The sequence below is a fragment of the Lycium ferocissimum genome, chromosome 2 (genome assembly GCF_029784015.1).
Source record: "Lycium ferocissimum isolate CSIRO_LF1 chromosome 2, AGI_CSIRO_Lferr_CH_V1, whole genome shotgun sequence".
Classification (NCBI taxonomy): Eukaryota; Viridiplantae; Streptophyta; class Magnoliopsida; order Solanales; family Solanaceae; genus Lycium; species Lycium ferocissimum.
In genome coordinates, this window is record NC_081343.1 from 45,769,372 (window position 1) to 45,797,095 (window position 27,724).

Below are 27,724 nucleotides of genomic sequence, written 5' to 3' on the forward strand. Positions count from 1 at the left end.
AATAAATTAAATTTGTAACTTTGGACTCGGAATCACAAGATACTGGTACATAAATCGATGAATTCAGGTTCAATTCCAGGAAACTAGATGATCAGATTCCAATTTCGAGATAATCAAAAGTATCAATATGATATAATATCAATCAATAAAAAAAACTCGAGTCACTTACCGAGCTAAATTTTGGTTTCTTGGGCTTCAAGTCACGTACTTCCGCATAACCTTTTATGGTTTTTGAAAATTTTACTAGTATTTGCTTTTTTCTTTTGGGATAATTTTAGAAAGCTCCACATATGCTTCGTAACACTTACCTCCCTCGTGGTTTATAATATCGCGTTTATTTTCTTTATTGAAATTCTTTTAACCTATTTATCTCTACTATAAAAATTTATGATATGATTAATTTGGCCATCTTAAAATATCTTTTTGTAATATTTATAGTTAAATTCTTCAATCAAGTCGTGTCATCTGTCTTAATTTGTGAGTAAAGGAGTAACCCTTTAGATATGGGAATTTTCCTATAAATGAGGGAACTAAATCTGATAGGTTATTTTTTCTTTCGATTGAGTCGACTAATAGCCTGTTTGGTCAAGCTTTTAAAAACAGCTTATCTTAAAAAGTACTTATTTCAAAAAAGCAGTTCGTGTTTGGTCAATTAATTTAAAAAGTACTTTTGAGCAGCAATTAATGTTTGGCTAAGCTTTTAAAAAGTGCTTCTATGTGTACTTTCCAAAAAAGTGCTTTTGGGCAAAAACCTTTTTTTTTAACCAAAAATCAAGTTACATTCCCCAAAAGAGACTTATTTTCTCAGCTTGATTGTCAAACACCTCACATTTTTTAAAATAAGCATTTATTGAAAAAATAAGTACTTTTGGAGGGAAAGTAAGCTTGGCCAAAAGGCTATAAATACGAGGAATATTTAATAAAATTAATTAGGCCCTACAAATTCTCCATTTTGTTAAATACTACTAAGGAAGCACTATTGTGTCTATCTAATATATAGTATATCATGCTCAGTATATTATATTATATATAATGTTCGGTATATATTTTATTTAAAGGTATTTTATATTAATGCATTGCAGAAAATATATAGCATATTGGTGTACATATATGCTAAAACTAAATCTACGTTAGCTATTAGGTAGTGTAAAATGTATATATCTAATATATAGTATATCGTGTTCAGTATATATCATATTAATAATTTATATCATGTTGGGGTAGTGTTTACTGCACAGACATAATATATAGTATATTATGTTCAGTATATATCATATTACTAGTTTATATTAGGTTCACTATTGGGTAGTACACATCTTACGCATTCTTTTGCAGAATATACCAATGTCTCGCTTAAGAATCAATGATTAAAGTTTGTATGCAAGACTGAAGTAAAAATAAGCTAAAATTTTAGTCACGTGCGTCTGAATCTTTTTTATTAAATTCATATCTACATGACTGAAATTTAGCCAGTTTTTATACGTACCTCAGTAAAAAATGTGTGAGCTTTGCCTTGACAAGCCATATCATACATCAGGTGAAAACATCTGATAACACTTTCAAACATGAATGTCTGAAGTTGTCAAGCTTCAGACGCAACTATCTAAATTCGTGCCTAAAGTGGATAAACCTGCAAAAATTACAAAGCGGACACAAGTTAAATGACGACCCAATGTGTTTGTGCACTTCAGCCCAAATAAACCAAACTCAAAGCCCATTTGGAGCAACCGTGCAGGTGTTTCTCTCTCCTTTTAGGTGAAAAGGGTGGTGTCATTGTTTAGCTGACTCACACGGACCTACTAATCTGGAAAGGCTTACTCATGCCCCATCACAAAAGATTAGTTTAATCGTTTTGAAAAGCATCATTAAAGCCAATTTTACTGAATAAAGAACTCAGAAAGACAGCAACCATCATTACATTGACTTCCAACGTAAACAAAAGTAGACCTGTTTAATTATCCATGGGGAATATGACCAATAATTATGCCACTACCCTAACCCGAAAAACTAACCCTAGGAAATTCATCCTTACAATTAGCATTTGATTTTTTTACTTACATAGAGAGAAAGAAAGATGTTTAAAAGGCGAGTTCTGGTAGTCAAGAGCATAGTTAGAGGGTCGATTATGGGGTTCACGAGAGTGTGGTAACTTTTGGCCAGATGAAAACCATTAAATAGCTATAAATATTTAACTATGAAATCAGTTATTATTACTGTATTAGCAACTTGAAATAGTTATAGAAACCCACAAATTTTAATCATAAATCCCCCTTATGATAGCCAACCATTTGGGCTATAATAATTTCCCCCCATTTGATTTGAACGCAACCACCGGCTTCCTGCGGCTTAACGTGCTCACATAATTTTGATTGAAATAAAGAAAAGCTTTCCGCTTAAGAAAGTAAGGTCAACGACCTTTTGATTAGGGCCTTTTGTCTCGAGAAATAATGATAACATAAAATACTACTTCCTCCGTTCCATAATAAATGGTGTTTTAAATTTTCATTTTATTTCAAAATAAATGGTGTTTTAGAATTTCAAGAAAAAATTGATCTTGTTCTTCCAAACTTACCCTTATTTATAATAAAAAATTATTAAGTAGCTTTTCTTTTTTTAGGCATTAATTAGGAGTATGTTAGTAAAAACACTTATAATTTTTTAAGAGTGAGCAATTTTTTAAAGGGTGTGCAAAAACTAAAAATACCACTTATTATGGAATGGGAGGAGTACTAATAAAAGACACTCCCTCCATCCCAAAAAAATCCTCTTATTTTGACTTGACACGAAATTTAAGAAAATAAAGGAAGACTTTTGAAATGTGTGATCCAAATAAACATTAGATATTTGTATAACTATAAATCATCTCATAAAATTAAATTATTTTTAAATATAAAAAAGTGTCAATCTTTTTTAAATAAACTAATAAGGAGCGTAGGATAATTTTTTTGGGACACAGAGAGTAATTATTAATGAGAAGAATAATACTTACTCCATGAGTTACGACCAGTAAAGAAATGGCTGCTGTACTTCGGGTATTTCGGCATATTTATGATGCCTACTTGAATACTTCACATAAATCCAATTGAATGTAGAAAACTCGCCAAAAACGTTTTAGGTCAAATATATTTGGTACAGAATATCATGGCCGCCCCTAAAATTTTATTGAAGGACTACAATTCTAAGCCATCCCTCATTTGACCTTAGCAAGATTCGTCTCCAAAATATAACAAGATTCCATACAAATTCGCCGTACTAAAACTTCGAGTGGATAATGACAAACTAATTTAAGGCTGACTTTCCAATAGTATATTCAATATTCAACTAATCAGAAATTCTGAAACCAGTAAACTGATTGATTATTTAACGCTGAGAGAAGCCAAATAGGATAAGAATTTCTTCGTCTGCCGGGTATGATAGATTGTACATCTCATTTTACATAATCGAGGAAAAGTTTACAGCTGAATACAGCAAAGAGCATTAAAAGAATTACATAGAATGAAACAAAATGAGAATAAAAAAACACGTGGCAATGACTAGAGCAAGATCTGGAACAACAAGAAAGTTGATGAATTTCGCTGGCAAAATTGGTTGAATTCAACTGAAATGGCAGCTATCTTCCAGCTCATTTCCTACAACGGATAACACAGAGCATGTGAGGCGTTACCCTTATATCCCTACATTTCATTATTGTAATTAACGCAAATCAGCATGTTAATGCACCTAACAATAAAATACTCCTCTAGGAAGCTGCTTGGTCAGTTCCAAGAATCTAATTAAGAAAACCATAATGACCAACTTGGTAAGAAGGAGAAATAGCATACCAGATATAGATAGTGTTGTTCAAACATTTGTATCGAAGCTGCAGCACTTCAGGCATTAACATAGTCCATACCATTGCGCTGACGTTTGTTGGATGTTGAAAAGCAGCATATTTGAGCCCATGATTTCTTCTTCTTCACGGGTTGCGCCTTCACATCCCTGTTGGCAACCAGATCACCCATATATTTAACAACAGCCTGAGAATCAGAGGAACTAAACATTAGTGATCAATTCATCTTAAACAAATATAGTTAGGCATCGTTTGGAAACAAGTATGAGAAAATAAAACAGGTATTAGCTTTGTTAATACATGCATTAGTTATACACCCTATTCAGTAGTATTCTTATACATAAGAAACCATGGCATTAACAATACCACTACTACTCCTATTCTAATACTCCCTATTCAGTACTATTTAGAAATTATACAATGCACTATATTTAATAAAACAAACCAAACGATCGATAAAAGATAATGTAGCGTAACTAATCTCAGCATTACTAATCCAAGCATTAGTAATACACCCTACTCAGTACTATTCTTATACACCCTACCAAGTGACCTTAAGGTCTTAGGAAAGAAGGGCTAAGATAAAAATTCAGAAAGCACAATATAGTAAAATGAAACAAACCTGTGCTCCCTTCTCAAGGATGTTTCCTGGTGGCACTTCCAAAGGATTTCCATCGGTTTTAAGGACCCGCAAACTTGAAAGCATCCTAAATGAGTCTGGAAGAACTCGTATCTGGTTGTTACTCATGTCCAATTCTTCAAGCAACTCAAGGTTCCCAATGGACCTTGGTAGTGATCTAAGGTCTGCAAAATTGTTGCTAATGTTCAGCTTTACCAAGCTAGTAGCAAAGCACAAGCTCTCAGGCACTGCTTCGATTTCATTGAAACTAACATTGAGCTCTTTCAAACTTGTAAGGGCTGACATAGTTGTGGGCAATTGCCTGATGTTATTGTAACGCGCAGACAGAACCTCCAAAGACTCGATTCGTCCCACTGCTTCCGGAAGAGCTTTAAGCCGGTTATAGTCCGCACGAAGCTCTTTGAGAGAAGTACATTGACCAATAGTGTGTGGAAGTTCGTCAAGGTTATTAGTTTCCACAATCAATTTCTTAAGACTTACTAAAGAGCCAATTGTCTCAGGGAGTACTGACAGGCTGTTAGAGCTCATATCAAGTTCTTCAAGGCGAGCTAACCTAGCAAAACTCGCGGGCAATAACTTCAAGTTATTACCACTTAGATCAAGATAGACCAAGTTAAGCAGATCTCCAATGGAATCAGGCAGCTCAACAATTTTGTTTGAGTGCAAATCTAGCTTTTGCAATGATGAAAGCCCCCCTATGGTGGTGGGTAGGACAGTAATTCGATTCTCAGACAGATCCAAAGTGATCAAACTTGATAGCTTCCCTATAGAATCTGGAATCCATTCTACTTGATCGGACAATTTACTCCGAAGGATAAGCTCTCGACTTCCTTTTTTCGATGAAACTTCAATCATACTAGCAAGCTTAATCAAACTTAATTTCTCACCGTCTTGACCTACAAACAAAGTAACCAGGGTCTTCTTGATTAACATAAGAACTTTGAATCAACACAACAAAACAATAATTTTATAAAGATAATGGTCAAAAACATCCTCAACTATCTCTTTTCCGCGAGTTTCACTGCTCAACTATCAATTGTTCCCTTTTCCTACTTGAACTATCACCATCTATATATTAAAAGACACCCACTTGATAGTTCAAGTAGCAAAAGGGAACAACCGATAGTTGGCCTAATCAGCTTCCAGGTGTTTTTAATACATGGATGGTGAAAGTTGGGGTGTAAAACTCGCGAAAAAGTTATTTTTTTACCAGTAACTCTATTTATATAACCAAATTCGCTAGAAATGCATAACCAAATATGGTAAAGCAAATAGATGAAACATACCACTAGTTGCTGGCTTTAAGGTGGAATCAACAATTTTGGGGCCAGATGAATAAGCATCTCCAGATCGAAGCCCAGCACCAATTCCATCAACAAGAAACGTAGCTTTTGCCTTATTCAAGTAACTGTCATCTCTACTATACAGTTCAGACGGTTTAACAGGCGATTTCCCGTTATAAAAACTCGACGAAGAAGTAGCCGTAGTCGCAGTCGCAGTCGTGGTCGTTGCCGGTGAAATTAAGTTGCTGCTACTGGAATTCGTTGAAGATAAACCATTGGAATTATTAGAAGGCAAACATTTCGAAGCTCTTTGAACCAATTCGTCGAACACACAGTAAACATTCTCAAGATCTAACAGTTTCAAAGCCTCCCTTTTTTGTTCTTTACTTTGAAAATGAACCATGTTTCTCTGCATCTCTTGTAAAATTTTGAACAGTTCTTCTGGAACACCTTTCCTTTTATTTTGCCTGGAAATAGCATCTAATTTCAACTGATCTTCTTTCTCCAGGTTTCCAATTAAATCTCTTGCAGCTTCAACTTCATCAATGGATGGTCTAGTCGGTAAAGATCCATGAATTCTCATAATTTCTTGGACAATCTCGTCAATTGACATTCCTGATGACCCCATTTCAATAATTTTTCTGAAATTTCTCGAAAACCAGAAACACCCAGAAGAATTTTAATTCAAAATTAATTACAACTCAGGACAAAAACACCGTATTTTTCGAAGCCAAAAGAAACAAAGACGAAATCACTAGATCAAGAAAAATGAAAAAACCGTAGCTTAGTTTTCTTTCTTCTCTACAAGTTTCTAGAAAGCGCCAATTAACGATCACAGCAATTCAAACCTTTTACCCACATGAAGACATGCATAATAAAGCTTATTTTTCGCCGTATTTTCCTATATTGAAAACACGCAAAAAACACTCATAAAAATGACCAAAAAAATAAAAAATAACCCACAAAAAAAGGAAGGGAAAAAAAAAAGAAAATTGAAAAGCAAAGTTTTGCACTAATAAAGCTCCAAACTCCACTTAAAGAAAGAAAATTCATTCACTCACACTATTCAGTGGCTTTTTCTCTTCAAGATAAATCAACAATGTTTGTGAAACTGTAAGAGAAATCTGGAGAACACAGAGAGAGGAAGGAAGAAAAAGGATGAGTTATCTAAGAGAAGAAAATGAGCCTTGTTTGGTTCTGTGGAAAATCCAACGATATCCATCATAGGATGACAATTTATTTATACAAAAAAAGAAAAACTTCCCATCCCAATTTTAGTGTCTAAATTTCGCTAAGAACAAAGTTTAAAGAACAAAAAATGACTGATGTGTGTAATTTACTAAAATATATTTCGAATCTGATAGTTTTAAACTTACTATATATGATGTTTGACTTGTCTATTTTTTATATAAGGATATTTTTTAAAACAGATGAAAGTAAGACAATTAAATTAGAATGAATGGTGTACTAAGAGCTTGTGTGGATTGGCTATAAGCTAAAAAGTTGGATTTAGGAATTTTAACTTATGACTTTTGATTTATTTTTGCTATTTTAGCTTAAAAATAAATACTTAAAATTTCTTTATTTTATTTTATTGAGATTCATTTTAACATAAAAACGCCTAAAATAAGTCAATCAAGACAGGTTTATTAATACCTTTACCACTGTTGTGATAAGCGCATTAATTTTAAAAGAATAAAAGGAATACCAAACTCTTTTAAAAATAGTATTAATAGGGAAAAAATAGTGTAATAATTGGGTATAGTTATGATAAGGCAGTTATTTGATTCAAAACTACAGTGGACTCGATAATGACTGAACGGTTATTAAACGGAAATCTACTCACTGATCGTTTGGTGGATAGCTAAAATTATTTCGGGATTATAATCTCGGGATTAATTTATCCCATTTCTTGAGATTATTTTATCCCATCTTTCAGATAGAATAAAATAATCTCAGGATAAGTTGGATAAGGTGGGATATCTCACCCTTAAGATAAGGCTTCATTTTATACCGTATTTGATAGGAGGTATAAATTTATCTATCTCAGGATAAATTTATACCTCCTATCAAATACGGTATAAAAAACTAGTGCTGGGATATCCCAGCTTATACCATCTACCAAACGACCCTTGTGCTTAGCGAAAGATTTCGGGAAATGGCCTCGGCTGAATGCATAAATTACGAGATTGTCCCAACCGTTCTAGGATTCTCTCGGACGGCTTTGGAATTTTTTTTCTCTGATAAGTGATAATATACTTGGTGGTGGTTTGGTAGGTAGCCAAAATTATCCCTGGATTATAATCTCGGGATTAATTTATCCCACCTTTTGGGATTATTTTATATCATCTAAAAGATGGTATAAAATAATCTCCGGATAAGTGAGATAAGGTGGGATATCCCACCCTTGGGATTATGCTTCATTTTGTACCGTATTTGATAGGAGGTATAAATTTATCTCAGAATAAATTTATACCTTCTATCAAATAGGGTACAAAAAATTAGTGCTGGGATATCCCAACTTATACCATGCACCAAACGATCCTTGTAGCATTTCAATGTGAGTGATGATATTGATTTAAGTGTCACTGGACTGACACCCTTTTGATTTGATACACACTTCACGCGGCAGGCATCAATTTAATTATTTACATGTTCTATAAACGTCATCTTTTATAAGTTATCTATTTCGTTGTACCATTGTAATATGATCTTATCGAATAACACTGTAGGAAGTTCATTGAACTCAGTAATTTTACGTTCTAATTTATGAGCTTTTGATATCGAGGTATTTCGTTTATAAGCATCCAAGTGAAATTATCTGGCGTTGTTAAAAGTAGCAGCGAGAACTAAGCTAAGAACGATACTCCTTCCCGTCCAAAATAATTGAAATTTTATCCTTTAAAAGTTAGTTCAAAATAATTAATGTTTTCACAAAATTAAGAAAGTATGTAGTTCTCTTTTTTAAATTTGCTCTTGACACATTTTCATATCTCCATAATAATTATGTCAATCTAAAAAGAAAAGAAAATCATCATTAAGGTATCTTAGTCAAAACCCACTTAATTATTAGGAATTGGTGAATTTCTTAATCCATGTGTCAAACTTAAAACCTTAATTATTTTGGAGCGGAGGGAGTATAGATCGAGCGAAATTGGGGAGGTCTACATTGAATGCAGTCAATTCAAAATTCAATAATTTCATGTGTTGGAGGGGTGATCTCTTTTATAGAAGACCGGACGTCCAACAACTGGCTAGTTGATATGGTTAAAAATGGACCCTAATGAATTGCGGGTAATTGTCTCTTGATTTGTTGAAAGTACTTGCCAGAATTTTAGACTATTGAGAAACGGGAAGTTATAACTACATTTGATTTAGAACCATATGCCAAGGGGAGTTCATTGCAATTTTTATCAACATGAAACATGTATATTTTGTTTTCATGGATGGTCCATTATTAACTTTATTAACTAGAGAGAAAGAAAAACCTTTAATTTAGTCATATGAAGTGTTTATCCAGCTGTTTTCACTATGGATTTCCCCTACGCGTCATTTTATAATGCAAACAAGTACAAAATGTGATCCTTTTTAGAGTTTGCATGTCAGCTTATGTATGAACTTTTTATCTTTTCTTTACAATTTCATGTGAACGATATGAAATTTGTTTGTACTTATCGCCAATTCAGAAACTTTTAGATCTTTCTGCTTGAAACTAAAGAAAAACCTCATTTAGAGACTTATGGATTGGATTCTTTTATTGTGGTGTATGGAAACGTGGAGGGCAAAGCTATGAACCTTTAAAGAAAGAATTACTCCCTCCGTTTCAATTTATGTGAACCCATTTGACTAGACACGGAGTTTAAGAAAGTAGAGAAGACTTTTAAACTTGTGGTGTTAAATTAGTCACATATATTTTATGTGACTATAAATTATTGCATAAAAGTAAATTGTTTTCAAATATAGAAAAAGATCATTTTTTTTTATACGGACTAATAAGAAAATGAATTCACATAAATTGAAATAGAGGGAGTACTTAATAAGGATCCACTACATATATTGTGGAAGAAAAGAACCAAAAAGGATCATCCTAGTCACAGGGTACCTTCAAATTTCCTACTAAAGCCACAAGAATCACGAAAAGATTCTAAAGTCCAAAACCCCCATCAATCTTTTTCAATATTCATGGATTGAACTTCTTAAAACAATTTGTGGAAAAAGTCCGCTGTCCTTTTATCTACGTTTCAGATTGACCTAAATATTTAGTACTAGTATTCAACTACTATCCACGACCAATTTACGGATAAGAATAAATATTTTTAAGAAAATATTATAGATAATCGGTTTGAAAGTTGCGATTTCCCTCCTCCGTGTATATCAAGTAAGAACATTCAAACATTTAAGATAGCTAAGGAGGTATAAATTTCACAAAATATGCAACTGATCCACGAAGGATTGAATTGAGGCAAGACCACTTTCAATATGAATCGAAAATGGATAGTTTTTCAAAGCATTATATTTTTATTGTGCATGCAGGTACTAACCTACAAATTAAATACCAGTATTATCTAGGCCTCAAGTTTTATCAAATGAAAAGTTACTCGTCGAATTGTCTAAACTTTTCATATAATTGAAAATACCAACAAGTACGATGATATATTGGATAGGGCAATTCGCCCTTCTTTTGGGGTGGTCTTTAAATTTTCTTTTTCATATTTGAAATCTTTAAATTTTACCCTTTTAAACCCCATGGGTTAGGGTTGAACCCCCACACACATCAAAATTTTAAAAAAAATTCGCGAAGGCGAGTTTAAATTTATTATATTTAAGATATACACTTGTGAAGGAATTACTAAAGTTATGCGGGACCCGCATCCATACTTATGCCTTATGGGCGGACTTGGCATAAGTATGTCGGGTCCGCATAACTTAGTAATTCCTTCACAAGTTTGGTCGACGCATAAAAGTTTGCCCATTAAAAGTATGCCTCACCGCATAAACTTGTTAAGGAATTACCAAAGTTATCTTGGACCAAGCATACTTATGTCGAAGTTCGCCCATAAGGCATGAGTATGCGGGTTCGCATAAATTTGTAAATTCCTTAACAAGTATATGCGGTTCGCATACACGCGACCCAAACTCTTGCCTTGCAATTTTTTTTTTTTAATTTATGCTTGAGCGGGGGTTCGAACCGAACCTCACGATTTTTGCGTGAACGCTCGAGTTGCAATGCGAAGGTAAAAATTAAAGACCAAGCAATATAAGGGTATAATTTAAAAACTATAAATATGAAAAGTAAAATTTAAAGAAAGATCCCAAAAGAAGGGCAATCCGCGCAAAAAAATGTATTGGGTAAAATCTTGTGTTCACCTATTGTCTAAATCAAATCATATGAGTTTGGTTTAACTAATACTCCAGTGATTGGTGGTAATTTGAAGAAAGTCATGCCAATTGGATTATTATTTTATTGTAAATAATCAAGAGCAAGTGTAAATTTTTATCTTTAAGTTTTTTATTTTTTACTTTTTTCAAATTTGGGTTTTGAAAGAGATGAATTATCCATTTTAGGAAAAAGGGAGTGGGCCCCACTCTACAAATGAGGCCCAGATGTTCTCTTCTGACTGACTGAAACATCTTTGGAATTCGGTTGGATAAAAACCACGTGCATACGTATGTAGCCTGGCATTTCCACCCTCACGCCATTACCGTTTCTTCTGTTTGACCTTTTCTATTTCATTTCCCTTTTCTTTTTCTTCCTTCCAAATCTTTTTTTGGATAATATCTTACGGGTCGTTTGGTTCTTGGCCTAAGTTGTCCTCAGATTATAGTCCTAAAATTAGTAGGCGTTTGGCCATAGAAATAATAAAAAATAAAAAAGATGTTTTTTGGAATTTTTGAAGTTGGAGTTGGAATTATGTTTGGCCATAGTTTTTATAAATAATATTTGGTTGTTAAAATATACTTTTCCTAAAAAACATGTAATATGATTTATACCGTCAATTTCTAAAAACTAGCAAACTCACCCAAAGCAATTAATAAACATAATCAATGCGACAAAATATAGCAATTATCTTTGAGATCAGCTTATGAGGGATCAAAACTGATGGTTTCTTTCCATCAAAAGGCTGCAACTGAAGGCTTACTGGTATACACAAAAATATAGCATCTCTAATTATGATTTTCTTTGTAAAATTTCCACCTGCTTCTTTTCTTTTAGAGGTTTTTTAGCACATGATGTTCACTGTTGTTGGAGTAGAGAGCAACTGAGCAACATAAGTTACATCTAACCAGTGAAAAAAGTTTTATGAACAATTAGGGTAAAAAATTAGCAACATAAAATCTTTTGGGGTAAAAATTGAAAACAAAAAAGCAAAAGTAAAAGCTCCAAAACAGAAAAGGGAAAAAGTGAAAAACAAGGTTTTAGTTGTTTTTCAAATTCCAAATACAACTTCAAGTTGTTTTCCAAATACAAATACAACTTCAAGTTGTATTTGGAATTTTTATGGCCAAACACCATAAAGTAAAAAAAGTGAAAAATATTCCCAAAAAAAGTGAATAATTATCATGGCCAAACGGGTTCTTATAATCATGAAATAACGCCAATTCTGATGGGATAAGGTGAAATATTCAGGATTAAATTTATCACTTCAACCAATCAAATTACTCACTTTGTCTTAATTTATATGATATAGTTTGACTAGGCATGCAGTCTAAGGAAAAAAGGAACACTTTTAAAATTTGTGATCTAAAACAAGCTATAGATTTTTGTGTCATAGACTAAAAATGAAAGCGTATCACATAAATTGACAGAAAAATATATATTAATCTCATACTTAATCCTAAAATAACCATCTTATCTCATGAACCAAACGATCCTCTGTGTAGGTATTTAGTAGCTCAGTTGCTTGTAGGGCTGTTCAAAACCGAACCACAACCGATAACCCAACCGCAAAATAGGTTTATTGGATTAACGGATAGGGAATGGTTTGAAATTTTATAGTTAATGGCTTAACGGTGCGGGGGACAGTTTTCCCATTTTCCTTATCGGTTTAGCCGTTAACCCATTAAGAATAATTAAATTATCAATATATCCCTATGCATATAAAGTACTAAAGATTAGAAATACTAATCTTTGAGCCTAAAACTCATTTTTCTTCCCGCAACATGGTAGTAATTTCTCATTTTCCTTATTGCTTCTGCCTGGTGTTAGTTTCTTATTATCTTGTGTTACCAACTAGAATCATTCAAAACATTTTTACTTTTTTTGGATGTTTCTTCCCTTTTATATGGTGAAGATGAGAACGAGATAGAATTACTAGTGATTGTTTGAAAGAAATAAGTTTTCTTATGGACATTGACACACTTTAGTATGAAAATCTTATACTTAATCTGCACAGTTTATTTAATAACGATACTTTAGTGAAAATTTAATTTTGTATACACTATCAATATTGAGCCTTTATTGGTTAGCCGATAAATCGATCGCTAACCGACCGCTAACCGCTAAATCCACACCGAACCAACCGATGTCTTATTAGTTGGTTAGCGGATTGAGATATTTAAAAATCGATATCCGATAAGCCGAACCGTTAAGCACAATTATCCAACCGAACCGCCCGATAAGCACCCTTGGTTGCTTGGCTACAGCCTACATGTACAATATTCCCCTCCCCTACCCCCCCACCCCCCACCACAATGTAATAATAATAATTTTTTTTATTTTTATTTTTTTGAAAAAACGATTTATGGGCTGCACGGGAATTGGGCCTGGCTGGTTTGGTGGACATGAAAAGATGGGAAGTTGAGCAACCATGTGGACAACCACACATGTGATGTCTCTTCCTGATTATGAAAGTGTCGTGAGAATTACCCTGCGGGCGTCCCTACTTTTCCTCTCCCTGCACCTACCTGGCCCTGTTTTATTTGCAGGATTGTCTTTCCCGGGGGGTCTTTAATTTTTATCCTTCGCTAAAAAAAAAAAAAAAAAAAATCTGCCTTAAAGTAGAATTTGCAAAGATTTGTGAAATTTTACCTTGCAATTTTTTTTATTGAACTTGAGTTTGACCCCATAACCTCGGATATTAGGCGAAGGGCAAAACTTAAAGACCACCAATTTGAAGGACAAAAATTAAAAACTACCCCAAATGAAGGATAATTCGCGCAAAAAATAGTTTGTCTCCTTATCTGCTTTGGTTGCCAGGCCCATCTATGATATTTGGGTTGAATTTAGGCCTCTTGTATAAGACAAACAAGATATTTATGATTACACCTTTAGATCTCTTTTTGGGAGGGCAATTTGCAGGATTGTCCTTCGCTGGGGGTGGTCTTTAATTTTGTCCTTCAAATTAGTGGTCTTTAACTTTTACTCTTTGCTAAAAAAGAATTGGTTTCGGTTCGAATTCCTGCTCAATCAAAAAATTTTAAAAAAAATCGTAAGGCAAAATTTTACAAATTCTGCCTTGCGATTTTTTTTCTTACTGAGCTGGGGTTTGAACCCACAACCTCGGGGAATTAGGTGAAAGACAAAACTTAAAGACCATCAATTTGAAGGGAAAAAATTAAAGACCAACCCCAATGAACCACAATCCGCGCAAAAAAATTTTTTTGGGAAGACATGGGAGAAGTTTGTTGTATTGCGAGTTAGCACTTACCAGTATTTTGATAAGAGAAAAAACGGCTATTTTCTTCGTATGACCTTTTTGAACTTCCATAGTCTTTTCCAGCTCAATCTTTTTTCATTACTCACGTCCACATTTGGTTTAAATTTCTAAAATAATTGCATAAAAAGAAAAAACATAAATGCACACATAGTCGAAATTTGAATCCAAGTTCAAGCCCGCAGGTCCAAGAGGGATTCCCACAAGTAATTTTGAAGTGTCATGGACCAAAAATGATTTTAGGCCCAAAATATTCATAACCTCTGAATTGAAACTCTCGAACCCGACTCTTAAGATTGCATGTCGCATAAAAGGAAATTACGTAAATGCATATACAGTTGGAATTCACTCTTTATGTTCTTTATCCCGTTAACTTGGTCTAGCATATTGTTTTTTTGAGAAAATTTCATAAATAGTTATAGTTTAGAGCGTAATTATGAAACACAACTACAATTTGTATATTTACCAAACGTAGCTACAATTGCGCATATATAATTGTAGTTAAGAGCTGTATCAGTGCATAATCGAGGATATCAACCTAAAATCACGTGTATCAGCTGAAATAGCGCGAAAGAGTTGTATCAGCGCATACAGTTACGCACGTGTATTGTGTATTTGATACGTTTCCCAAATTTTTTGAAACTATAGCTATATATTGTAAATATTTGTCACGTCGCATAATTTTTCTTGGAATTTTTACGCGTTGTAGCTACTTCTAATACATAATTAGTGGTAATAACTACCTTTTATTTTAATTACTAATAATAACTAAATACTTTTCTAATTTAACTATTATAGCTACACAGTAACTTTCAATTACCATTTCACAAATACACCTAAAAATTAGCACCCCCAATCCCATATCCCCTTTTAATGGTAACAATATTAATCGCTTAATATACATTACCATTCTCTCTCCTTTTTCATAAATTCTTACCTTTTAAAAATGGAAAGAATCTATGAATGTCTAGTGAAATAGTCGTCTTCTTCCTCTCTTCCCCCTTCTGCAAAAAATTCACTTCCATTTTCACCAATCAACAAGTTTTTTAGGGTTTTGAGAAGATGAAAAATATATGTATTTGTGTATGTTCTATGATATAACTACCTATTGTTGTGGTTGGTGGTGTATTTTTGTTAGTTTTTCTATATATTTGTGTATTTTGTGCAAATTAATTCCATCAATTCATCTAGTTTCAAATACACGGATGACACAAATACATGGTAAGTTTTCTATATATTTATGTATTTTGTTCAAATTAATCCTATCAAATCCATGGGTGATGCAAATTATTACTCACACAAATACATGAGATTTAATATAAAATACATGGGGTTTGATTGGAAAATTCAAATACATTAGTTATGCTATCAAATACATGGGTAAATAAAAAACGAAATCAATATTGAAAACTTCAAATACATTACCACTAAATACACGGTGATGCAAATTGTTACTCACACAAATACATGATATTTAATATAAAAAACATGGAGTTTGATTGGAAACTTCAAATACATTAGTTATGCTATCAAATACATGGGTAAATAAAAAACGAAATCAATATTGAAAACTTCAAATACATTGGCTGTTGAATGTTTTCAAATTTTGAATTTTTGATTTTTTTACGTTTAAATCATGAAGATTGGATGAAGGAATAGAAAACGGTTATAAAAAAGAAATCTAAAATTTGATTTTGTGGAAGAGTATGGTAAAAAGTACCAATTAATAACTAATTAAATGATCCCACCGTTATGGCCTAAAATCAAGGGATGTCTTTTATTTTTTACTGTGTTTCTATGAATTTACACACATCAAATACATCCGAAAAAATAACTTAATTTGAAAAAACATAGCTACAAATGGTAATATTTAAAAGGATAGTTATAAATGATAGGAAACTACCATAAGGTAGTCATTTAAGTAATTTTACCATTTTTCTTACCCAACCCAATGCAAAAGAAATCAAGATCGAGGCCGTAGGTCCAAGAGGGATCCTTTGGAAAGCATGATGGGCCAATATCATTTTAGGCCCAAAGAACTCATAACATGTTGTAGGCCCAACTAACAAGAAGAAGAAAGACTAGTGAAATAGGCGCAAATTTCACTCTTTTGAGCCCTCAAATTCTTGCCAAACACTACCTGGCGCCGCTTTTGCTTCTTCTGTCACCGAATTCCTCACTTTCTCCTTCTCCGAAGAAATCACAGTGTATGCTTCTCTTTTCTTTACATACTATCCTTTTTCTGTTTGTTTCTAATAGACAATAACGCTTTTATTCCCTTTTTCAGCAATTTTTGATGGCAAAGAAACGATTTTTTTTTTGGTGAATTGGATTGTGATATTCTTTATGCTCCCATTGTTTAAAGAAGCTTAACTCCAATTACTTAGTTTCCTGTGGGTTTCACTAGTTAATATACTTTTCATTTGCTTGAAATATGTGATTGCCTACTAGTAATTTAGTTTTCAAAAGACTTAATTTTCTGATTATATTGGTTCCTATAGCTGTTATTTCTGTTTCGTATTGAGAAAGACTGGTTATTTCTTGCTTCAATTGAAAGGGCTCAGTGATTTTTGAACTTAAGTGGAAAACAAGTTAAAGATTAGAAAGTTTAAGGTTGTAATAAGACACAAAATTCCAGGTTTTCTGCAAATGAAATAGTTAAACCCTTGGTGCTTCATTCTTTTGAAGTCACTTTTAATGCGCATCTTTATAATAAAGGAAATTATAATAAAGATTAAAGTAACAGCTGATAACTTATTATAATTCGCGATATGATTTGCATTATGTGTTCTTGTCTTGTTGGTAGATCATCGTTTGATAAATTGTATCTTTATCAAAAATAGGAAAGACCATTACAAACTTCAGTATTTTTAACTGTCCTTTCTTGAAGAAGCATTTTGATTGGTTAATTGATGAGATGATTCGAGGGTCTACAGCTGGTCATTTTACGCTGATAATGGGGGTTTTCACATGATGATGTTTCACAGGAAATTTGCCCAATATTTCAATTATATCTACATGATGGGAATGGAATTACATGCTGAGCAAGGGGGTTATGCTGAGATGGAGAATGTTGAGATTACGGATACAGAGTTGCTCTATCATGTTAGAGGTGTCCTTAAATCTGCTCTCCAGGTTAGATGCTTGGACATATTTGTAGGAAAATTATGTTCTTATATAATTGCTTGGAGTTGGGTTTGGTGGTGCATGCACTGCCTCGGAAGTCAAGGTTAGACCGTATGAAGTCAGCATAAATCTTGAATTTTCTTGCCTTAATTCTTTGCTAGCCTCTGTTTATTCTTGCTATCACAAATAAAATGACAAGTATCTTTACTGCTAAGATGTCTATTTTTAATATTTGATTGAAGATGAGCATAGGTGCTCCATATCGATTGACTTTGGTTAACTTCCCTGGAGATTAAGAGTTGAATGTTTGGACTGGCAGTTTTTGAGTTTGGGTGAAGTGTTAATATAATAGTGGAAGACGTGACTAAGACTATGAAGTTGTTGCATCAAATTCAAAATGATTTACTAGCTTACCATATGCTCTCTTTCCATCTCATTTTATTTGATAGCATGATTGCGCACTAAATTTTAGATGCTAGTTTGGCTTTTGTATTATGTAAATAGTAGTTGAAGAGAAGTATCCAGGGTGTGGCGTAGTGGTCAATAAAGTGTTCTCCATGAGGTCTCATGTTCAAATCCCAGCGAAGGCACAAATATTAGGTTAAGTCTTGGTAGATAGACTTACTCGATATTTGTGCTAGTAGGTGGTAGCAGGTACTCTGTAAATGAGTCGAGGTGCGCGCAAGCTGGCCCGGACACCACAGTTATAAAAAAATAGTAGAAGACAATATTGAACTTATGGCTGAAAGTTTAATTTTCAAGTTTCGAAACTTGTGAAAGCTATATGGAACTATAATATTAATAGAATGGTGTTAAAGATTTTTATTCGTACTAAATTCGACAGTGTGTCATAGCAATTGGGATTTGGGATAACCATTGTTTCCATTCAGGAAAGAGGTCTTTTTCATGGACTAAAATGCAAGTCAAACCAAACATAGAGAGTGGCACCATGACTATTGTCAAGGCGCCCAATTATGTTGCTATTTTTGTTTCTTTAAGAAAAGATAACAGACTGAGTATTGACGGTATGGAGAAACTATGGAGTTCTGATCTGTTGGTTGATAATCATATTGATTCTGGTTAGAATTATGGTGAAACTAATAAAAAGTAAACAGTGTTGGTTGCTGGCCGTTGTCATTTGTCTTTGTTCTGATATGAGATAAAATTATGGAAGCTGGTAAAGGGGCAAACTAGTAATTCACTGAGTTTCGAACCGTCCGCTAGCTGGTCCTCGTGGAAAACTTGGTTAGAAAAAAATGATGAGGTGAGGTGCATGAGCCTTACATGGGTTTGACTTAGATAGAAAAAAGGGGAAAATTGGTAGGGCTCTGTGCAGGTGACTGATGTCGAATAGAGAATAAAGAGGGCTCAGGTTCGAGTATTGTGCTTTTAAGTTGGTACTCTTAACTGTTCAGTTCTGAATGGATGCAGAAGTGGTATTCTTAAACACATCCTCTTCTGTCTCTCCTTCTCTCTTTTATTTTTCTCTTTTTTTTTTTTTTAGGGGGGGTGGGGGTGTTTGGGGGGTGGGGGGCCGCAATGTTATTTACCTCATTTTTATTCAGCAAGCACTAGCAGGCCAAACATTTGCATTTATTCTTTTCGCTGAAATTGCTGTTTTTTACCTGTTTCCACTTTGTTTACTTTCCTGGAATACATCTTCACAAGATGTGAAATGTCTGAACCTTCTTAGTTGCTGTTTTCACTGGTGCATGCGATGCAATTTTATGAATTTAACTTTCTTTATAGTTTCTATATATTTTATTATAGCTCTCCAAAATGAATTTTATAGCTGAATTCCGTATATTAGGGTGACCGGGGCAAATATGAAGATCTTTGTGGGCTTATTCACCATAATGAAGGCCTTATACCTGAGGATGTGGCCATACTGGTGGTATGTCTTCCTTAGAGATTGCACATATATTGGGCATCCTGCAATCGCTTTTTTGTGGTGGTGTCTTTTACTTTGTGTTTTAATTATCACTTAATCTGGGATTTGCATTTCAGACATGTTTAAAAGCTTTGTCAGGATCAGTTTCTTGTCTCGACATTGTTCACCATCAAGCTCTTATTTCATCTGTAAGTTCTAAATAGCTGTATGAACTCTTTCAATCTATATCTTTGAAGAATACAGGTTGGCAGTGGTAAGATACTTAAAATGTCTATTTGCTTGCAGGTTTTAAGAATGAGCATGTGGAACTATGGGACTGATGTAATGGATGCTTTGATGGAATTAGTTATATCCTTGGTATGAGGCTCTAGTGCTACTATCTTCAATGTTTTGGTCTAATAGTCTCTATGATCATGACTCTTCCCCAATGCTGTAGGCTACATTCAGTGGGCAGTATGTCGATTTGTGCTTGGAAATGCTTGTGAGCAATTTTATGCCTCCTAATTCCTTCATACCATTGTTGAATCAGCCGCGTGGCATTGTAAGAAAGGGCCAAGTCATTAATCGTGTCCATTCAACATTAATAGACATTGCAGAGTTAGTTCCTCTTTCGCCCTTGAGACTTGAGAAAATAATAAAGGAGAGGATGCCACTCATTTTCAAAAAGGAACCAGTAAGTGCAGATTCATGCTTTCTTTAATGAGAAAATTCCACTCGTGGTTGGTACACTATTTCTTCTGTGTTGTGTTCCTTATTGCTGGAAGCTCCTAAAGTGTTAACCATGTTCCTCCTCCTCCTTCCCCCCACCCCCGTACAGTTTATTTTGACATATGTGGAGAACATGTTAAAACTAGAGAGTGGAGCAATTGGTGATCTTGTTGGGAGAGCAATGCTTGTTGCAATTATGGATAGGCTGATAGATTTGGATGTAAGTTCTTTGAATTGACCCTTCACTTAGGCACAGTGTAGATTCTAATAGGTGTTGCACTAAATTAATTTGATTCTTGTTATTGAGTTTCTTAGGTAGACATAGCATGGGATGATATATTACAGGAAGATTTCACCAAAGGCATCTTCGATATGGAGCTGGAAGATCTGGAAGGGCCAGTGGATGATGGTCAGCAAGATGGTGACGAGGTGATTTTCATCTTTTTACTGATATTCTTCTGTATTTTAGTGTTGCCACTAATTTTGTTTGTTTGAGTTCCATTTTTGTGTATTTGGGGGTGTGGGGTGGGGGGGGGGTGGGGGGGTGGGGTGTATTTCAGAATCATGTACTTGTGTAGAAGGTGATGCTCTATCCATAATGTTGCATTATTCGGTTTTACTTTTCTCCTTTTTATTTTTAATTAGAAAAGCTTTTGTGAGGGTAATATGGAAGGAGAGAAATAGGAGGTCGTTTTTTGTGTGTTTTTTTGGGTGGGTGGGTGGGTGGGTAATGATTTCGTACATGCGTGGATTAGCCTTGTGTCTTTAGTTTCTTTTTGGTGCATCTGTAAGGATCCTTAGATGATTGGGTGAATTTTGTATAGAACCATGTTCAGTGCAGTTTCTCTAAATGCAGGGATTTCCCAGTATCAATAAAATCTATTACCTTATAGAAAAGATTGGTCTTAATCTTGAAGAAACCTAGTAGATAAAGAACACATGATGATTCAGAAGAGGATTTCCTAGAACATTTCCATTTAAATCTGAAGTGACTGTCAATCTTGAGGGAAAAATTGCCTTTTCGACACACTGCCCACAAAGCTATTTTCACCCTTCCCATAATCGAGTACGACAAATTTCTTTTTTTCACGGTGTTGATCAACCATTTTAAAGGTTGTATTCAATTGGATTTGGGTACGCTATATTCAAAATGGTCATCAATTAGGGAGAATCACAAATACCATCTATAAGCAGATGTTTTTTTTTTGTTCTTGTAAATGTTCATTTTTCCTGTGATGTTCAGTTCTATCCTTTTTATTTTTATTTTTGATGAACTAGTCTGTCGTCATATATAAATTACAATACGCTGGGCATGTCAAAAGTACTGTATTATAAGGGCAATACAAAGAAAAGAGTAGCTTTCAGCTGATGATTGATTATATTTATTGTTTGATTTTCATCCATCTTTTTTAATTTTTTTGTAAGTTATTTGAGGGTTCACCGTGGGGATTTAGCCCACGACCAAAAGGTTAAGAGCCACGTACTCTACTGACTGAGCTCATTAGTCTTTTTGATTTGGTATTTGTCATCTGCCCTTTATATGCTAACAAAGTCTTTACTTCCAGCAACGAATTTCTTGGATTGACCGGTATTTTAGTGGAAATCTCAGTGCTCAGAAATTGGATAGCTTGATGGTGCTTACTTTTGAACACCTTAACTTTTGCAAACAGAGTGGACGCCTGAGTCAGGTAAAGTAGATGCATCAGAGTTTAATTCTAACTCCAGTCCTTGCTTTTCTTACATGTATTTGTCTTTCAAACGGTGTAGGTCTTTGATACTCTTCTCCAGTCTTTTCAGCAAACTGTTTTGACAGCATACAAGTCTAAATTTGCTCAGGTAACATGCATAATTATCATCCTCAGCCAATTAGGCTAGTCGTTCTTTTCCCAGCATTTCTAAACTTGATGAACACCTTGTAAATTTGTTTTTCTTACTTCAATGTACCTGTTGCCTTTTGGAACTTAAATTTGTCGATTCTGTTATTGCAGTTTGTGATGTTTTATGCCTGTTCACTGGATCCTGAAAACTGCGGCAGGAGATTTGCTTATACTCTGTTTCATATATTTAAGACCAGTAGATATCCAGAATGGAGGTGAGGATTAAATTTTTTTTGAATCTTGGGTTTCTTTTTCTTGTCCCTCCCACTTGTTGCCCCTGGCACTTCCGTTTTGTTTATCAATTTGTTTAGTCATATATTATGGGTACACAAGCAACTGCTTGCTCAGTTTTACTGTTCTGTCTGAGTGTTTAGCGGAAACTCTTTGTGATACTAGGTGGATGGGCTTAAGAGTTTCATCTTCAAACATAATTTTGGAAGCTAAAATGAACAGTCTGAAGTCCCTGTTTATTAGAGACATTCTTAACTCTGGATTCAACTATCCTCTCCTTCTTAATATGCAATGTAGGAGGTGTGCTAGTTTAGATTTTGTTGGGGCACTGCTTGGGTTCCAACATTAGCCCCTTTATGGCCCTGCAACATTTTTCGTGCACTAAAAGTAGTATTCCTTACTGAAAGTAGCAGACTTTCTGCATATGCTGTTAAGATAACAGGCCATCAAAATAGTGGTCCTTAAAAGTCATAGATTATCATGTTTCAGTACCTGTCAATTGTGTTCGATAAGACAAAAAGTAGCTGTCATTTTTATTTCCTTGTCAGAATGTTTTGTAGTGTTTTTTGTGGTCTTTTGCTTAAAATTTCAAATGCAACAGAACAGATTCGATACTCTCCGCGAGTGGATGATAGTGTTTTGCTTACTAGTTCATCCGGGGAGGTTGGGTGGGGAATGCTGCTAGTTTTTTTCCTCCAGTTATATTCATTTTTGTCATGGTTTTTGGGAGGAACTGATTTATTGGTTGCTTGCAGAATGAGCGCTGTGGCCTATCTTGCTAGTTATTTGGCTCGTGCGAAGTTTTTGTCCATCTCATCCGTTGCTGAATATGTAGAAAGGTTTGTCTGATGACTAAGCATCTTCAACTCTATACACAATATATTTTATAGTTTTGAGTTGCTTCCATTGGTCAATAATGAATTGAAATGCATCTCAAGTCATTGATTTTCTTTTGTTTTTCTTTTGTGCGAGGGTTCAGTTTGATGGAATGGTGTTCCACTTATTGCTCCAACCAGAGTGGCGGCATCAATCCAAAAGCTCACAAGGAATTCTATGCTGCGTGCCAGGTACTTGATTGCTTTGTTCTAGTCAGAAGCTTCAATAGTCTGTCCCACTCCCTCCCACACAGAGACCCTCATTCTTTTTATATTGTTTGAGGAGTGGGCTTTTTTTCTGTATCTTAATGTGGATCTGTTTAAAGGCTTTCCAAATTATATTCATGGTGATAATTTTATTTATGTACCGTTGGAGTGCTAGGAAGGATCAAGGGAACTGTAGGAAAGTTAAACTTTCTTATTTTCTTTTTGTGAATTACAGGAAACTTGCGACAGAAGTGGTTAAAAACTTTTCAATTAAAAAGAATTATTTCAAATTAAGTGTGCAAAATATGTAGGGAACTTGAGGGAAGACTTAACTTTACCTTGGAAACAAACCAACGCGAGAAAATTATCTTCCTTTTTTTCTTTTTCTTTAGCGGATCACTGTCGGAAACTTTCTTGACATCCAAATGAATTGTTACTGATTTGTTCATTGTATTGCAGGCCATGATGTATGTACTTTGCTTCCGCATGAGATCAATCCTTGCTATCCCTCCCATCAGATCACGGGTATCAAAGCATCTAGAGGATATCTTGAGGCATCCATTGAGCCCATTAATGGTAATGTGTTCATTTTCTCTATTATGGCTCTTAGGTTTCTTTTATTTTGTATTTTCTCTTTATGATTTTTATTATTTCATTCGGATAGAATATATGCCCGGCAAGCTAGACAACATAGGAAAAATGGGCGGTGAGGATTCATATAACTACTCCCAACTTGTTTGGGTCTAAGGCTTAGTTGTTTTAAGCTTAGATAACATAAGAAAGATAGAGTTGAGTGAGATTAGATGGTTCGACAGAGCTGCAGTGCTTAAATGCAGACAATTTATATATAAGGGTTCAGCGTTCAGGTATTGGGTTCAGTTTTTAGGAGAATGGCTAGGTGCAGATTTAACACAAAATTAAAATAGGGGATTAAAATAGAGGAAAGGATCATTTTAGTTCTCCAGAAGATATCTTATTGGAATAGGCTAGGGCCATTTTTGGGGATCTATCTTTACTTGTGATATCTCGTTGAGAACATTCTTCTCTAGTGTACTGCTAATATTGTATTACCTTTTTCAAATAGAAAAAAAGGGGGGAGGGGGATGGTGATACAGGAGTATGATGCAACTCCTTGGATGATTTTGTCATAGTGAAACAAATTCGAGACCTGTGTGTTATAAGAAAGTGAATGTCAGTTTTTACGTCCGGACTAATAGGATGAGTTGCGATGTTAAGATGATGGGTGCACGGTCATGCATGATTAGGCAAGACTAAATGATCTTCTCTAACAGAAGACAGAGATTGACTGAGATGTCTTAAACATCCCCTGCTTTCACCTCCAGATACACTGATTCGTGTGTCAGTATGACAATTCAAGGTGTTAATAAAAGCATGTGAGGAAATTTTTAATTAAAAACTCTTGGAATGCATGCGGATTAGCCAATAGAACATAGTGGAAGCAAAGTATTCATATAGCGGATACCAACTAGGTGATATTAAGTTATATGTTCACTGTTGGTTCCATTTGCATTAGGTCTGGTGTTTGAAAGTACCCTTTTAAGTTTGGTTAAATATTTATGTTAGCGTCTGGATAATCATGAGTTTTGAAGTCGCTAATTTTAGAGAACTCGGGAGTGTCATAAAGACAAATAATGGACCCCCAAAATAAAGCAGAGGATCTGATAGCCGATCCTTAAGTGGGGATTTGCCCGAGGCTTGTATGTGCTTTCTGTTAGTATATTCTCTACTTTTTGTTAATTCTCGTCTCCAATAAATATTTTGCCAACAGGTATGCTTGCCATCAATAGTGGAAGAATTTCTTCGGTTGGCAAAAGTGATTCATCTTGATGTGCCTGATAACTTTGTATCAAGCGGTCTACTTGAGTCAGAACTTTCAATGGCTTTTGGTGGTAGAGAGAGGCTTGACATGTTTTTCCCATTTGATCCTTGTCTGCTAATGAGATCTGACAGGTTTCTTTCTACATTGACATTGTTCACTTATCGTGTATTTTAATTGTTTGATTGGATATTGCCATACGTTTTGGGTGAAATTTTCCATGTGATTGTTCTATTAATTGGTGTGTTCTTTCTTGCTGTATGTTCTGGAAGATTCATCCGGCCAAATTTTGTGTACTGGTCAATGGTTCGGAGCTCTTATGACAACGATGAGGATGATGATGAGGGTACTAGTGACGAAGACGATATTGAAATCTGTACAGCAGGGAAGGGGATGGATATAGCTAATGATGGAGGTGCCCGAAGTTATAATCAGGATCTTGATGAATTTGATAATGAAATGAGCAAAATGTCCATAACACCTAAAGTTACACAATGGTTTGGAGGGGACATGCAGATGCCTTCAAGAATCCCACCTTGTCCAGATTCCTTGTAGAGATTGATCTTTGCTGTTTGATGACCATGAAAGAGGAAATGCTTGCCCTTCCATGGCAAAGAGTCAGACCATGTCATGAAGAGTTGAAAATGCTTGTCCTGGACCGTGGTTGGTCATGGCAAGATGCCGAGATTATGACATATTCATTGCATCTTAGATTCATGAGGCCTCCTCTCCTGCCTGCATACATCCCATGTGGTGTTAGAGGTCAATTTTTGTATTCATAGCAAGGCAAAAGCCATTTGTAATATTTAGCAAAAGTTGGTGTGATGATGAAGATCAGAACTAATAGTGGAAATACCTAAATTCTCGTGTATTTTCTTGTTGGTGTTGATACATTACGGTTCTAAGGCCCAATATAAGAGTATATTTTGAATGTAATGCAGGCGAAGGGTGAAATACATCTTGCGTAGTATGAGGGAATTTTAGTTGCGAATTGCCCTTCTTTTGGGGTGGTCTTTAAATTTTGCCCCTCATATTTGAAATCTTTAAATTTTGCCCTTCGGCTAACACCCATAGGTTCCAGGTTTGAATCCAACGCAAATCAAAATTTTAAAAAAAATTCGCAAGGCGTAGTTTAAAATTCGCTATCCCGGACCGCATACTTTTTTGTTAAGGAATTACCAAAGTTATGCCGCACTGCATACTTATGCCTTGTGGGCAAACTTGGCATAAGTATCGGTCCCGCATAACTTTGATAATTCCTTCACAAAGTTATGCCGGGTCCCAGAGATAAAAGTTTGCCCATTAAAAGTATGCCCCCACCGCATAACTTTGTGAAGGAATTATCAAAGTTATCCGGACCCAAGATACTTATGCCTTTGCGTACTTGGCATAAGTATGCGTAGATCCGCATAACTTTGATAATTCCTTCACAAAGTTATGCCGGTTCGGTATAAAAGTTTGCCTATTGTTAAAAAGTATGCCCCCACCGCATAACTTTGTGAAGGAATTATCAAAGTTATGCGGACCCGACATACTTATGTCAAGTCCGCCATAAGGCATGAGTATGTCGGGGTCCAGAGCATAAAATTTGTAATTCCTTAACAAAAGTATCGGTGCGCGCGCATACACGCGACCCAAACCTTGTCTTGCGATTTTTTTTTTTTAATTTATGCGCGAGCGGGGGTTCGAACTCGAACCTCATGATTTTGGTGCGAAAGCTCAAAGTTGCAATGCGAAGGCGCAAAAAATTAAAGACCAAAGAATATGAGGGGATAATTTAAAGACCACAAATATGAGGGCAAAATTTAAAACCACCCCAAAAGAAGGGCACTCCGCGCAAAAAAATGATTTTAGTTATATGCGTGATGCAAGAGCCTATTTGTTTTTGATTCTCCAACCTTAAAATTTATTTCTCAGACTCTGCAAGGGGCAAGAGAATTTACATCCCTGCCCGAGTGAAGTAGCAATATATGACACGTTTTCTATAGATAATGTCATAATGATACTTCCCCTTCCCGTTTTATGTGGCAAAGTTTGGCCTGATATAAAGTTTAAGAAAAAAAAGAGAAATTCTAAAATTATTGGATATTTATGTGGCGGTAAAAGGGCAATTCGCAGAATTGCCCTTCTTTTGGGGTGGTCTTTAAATTTTGTCCTTCATATTTGAAATCTTTAAATTTTGCCCTTCGCTAAATCCCATAGGTTTCGTGTTCGAACCCCCACACAAATCAAAATTTTAAAAAAAATTCGCAAGGCAAAGTTTAAATTTCGCTATGCCCCCGTCAAGCATACGGTTGTGAAGGAATTAGCAAAGTTATCATGCGGACCGGCAAGATACTTATGCCTTATGCGGAACTTGACATAAGTATGCTGGGTTCCTGTGATAACTTTGATAATTCCTTCATAAGTTTTATGCGGATCGCATAAAAGTTTGCCCATTAAAAGTGTGCCCCCATCGGCATAAACTTGTTAAGGATTTACCAAACTTATGCCGATGGGGCATACTTATGCCTTATGGGCAAACTTTGCCTTGAAGATATATATGTATTTTTTCAAGCATATATAC

At 34.9% G+C, this 27,724-nt stretch overlaps 2 protein-coding genes across 4 annotated transcripts; one reads left to right on the forward strand and one right to left on the reverse strand.

The window, feature by feature from the left end:
• Positions 1 to 3,332: 3,332 nt before the first annotated feature.
• Positions 3,333 to 6,979, reverse strand: LOC132040149 (plant intracellular Ras-group-related LRR protein 4-like). Of its 3 annotated transcripts, none has more exons than XM_059430769.1 (5): positions 6,814 to 6,976; positions 5,756 to 6,393; positions 4,452 to 5,365; positions 3,822 to 4,016; positions 3,333 to 3,629 (listed from the first exon to the last, which is right to left on the reverse strand). In XM_059430769.1, the coding sequence occupies exons 2-4, from the start codon at positions 6,378 to 6,380 to the stop codon at positions 3,870 to 3,872; spliced, it is 1,686 nt and encodes a 561-aa protein (XP_059286752.1). In that variant the 5' UTR covers positions 6,381 to 6,393; positions 6,814 to 6,976; the 3' UTR covers positions 3,333 to 3,629; positions 3,822 to 3,869. The 3 variants fall into 3 exon arrangements, with proteins under 3 accessions (XP_059286752.1, XP_059286751.1, XP_059286746.1); XM_059430768.1 differs by having other exon boundaries at positions 5,756 to 6,653; positions 6,814 to 6,975; XM_059430763.1 differs by having other exon boundaries at positions 3,333 to 3,674; positions 5,756 to 6,979.
• A 10,394-nt stretch (positions 6,980 to 17,373) lies between these two features.
• LOC132040154 (uncharacterized) lies at positions 17,374 to 26,092 on the forward strand. The gene is made up of 15 exons (XM_059430775.1): positions 17,374 to 17,541; positions 19,343 to 19,426; positions 19,540 to 19,611; positions 19,709 to 19,780; positions 19,860 to 20,096; positions 20,241 to 20,351; positions 20,447 to 20,560; positions 21,697 to 21,819; positions 21,899 to 21,967; positions 22,120 to 22,223; positions 22,995 to 23,078; positions 23,219 to 23,306; positions 23,781 to 23,897; positions 25,111 to 25,292; positions 25,431 to 26,092. Exons 1-15 carry the CDS (start codon positions 17,377 to 17,379, stop codon positions 25,711 to 25,713), a joined length of 1,905 nt encoding a protein of 634 aa, XP_059286758.1. The 5' UTR covers positions 17,374 to 17,376; the 3' UTR covers positions 25,714 to 26,092.
• The last annotated feature ends 1,632 nt before the right edge of the window (positions 26,093 to 27,724 follow it).

Bases quoted from the DNA above. Each gene is read 5' to 3' on its own strand.
- LOC132040149 (XM_059430763.1), bottom strand. From the start codon at position 6,380: ATGGGGTCATCAGGAATGTCAATTGACGAGATTGTCCAAGAAATTATG. The intron at 5,366-5,755 runs GTATGTTTCATC...CTTTGTTTGTAG, and splicing joins CTTAAAGCCAGCAACTAGTG to GTCAAGACGGTGAGAAATTA. The intron at 4,017-4,451 runs GTTTGTTTCATT...TCTGATTCTCAG, and splicing joins TCCTTGAGAAGGGAGCACAG to GCTGTTGTTAAATATATGGG.
- LOC132040154 (XM_059430775.1), top strand. From the start codon at position 17,377: ATGATGATGTTTCACAGGAAATTTGCCCAATATTTCAATTATATCTAC. The intron at 17,542-19,342 runs GTTAGATGCTTG...TCCGTATATTAG, and splicing joins TCCTTAAATCTGCTCTCCAG to GGTGACCGGGGCAAATATGA. The intron at 19,612-19,708 runs GTAAGTTCTAAA...ATTTGCTTGCAG, and splicing joins ATCAAGCTCTTATTTCATCT to GTTTTAAGAATGAGCATGTG.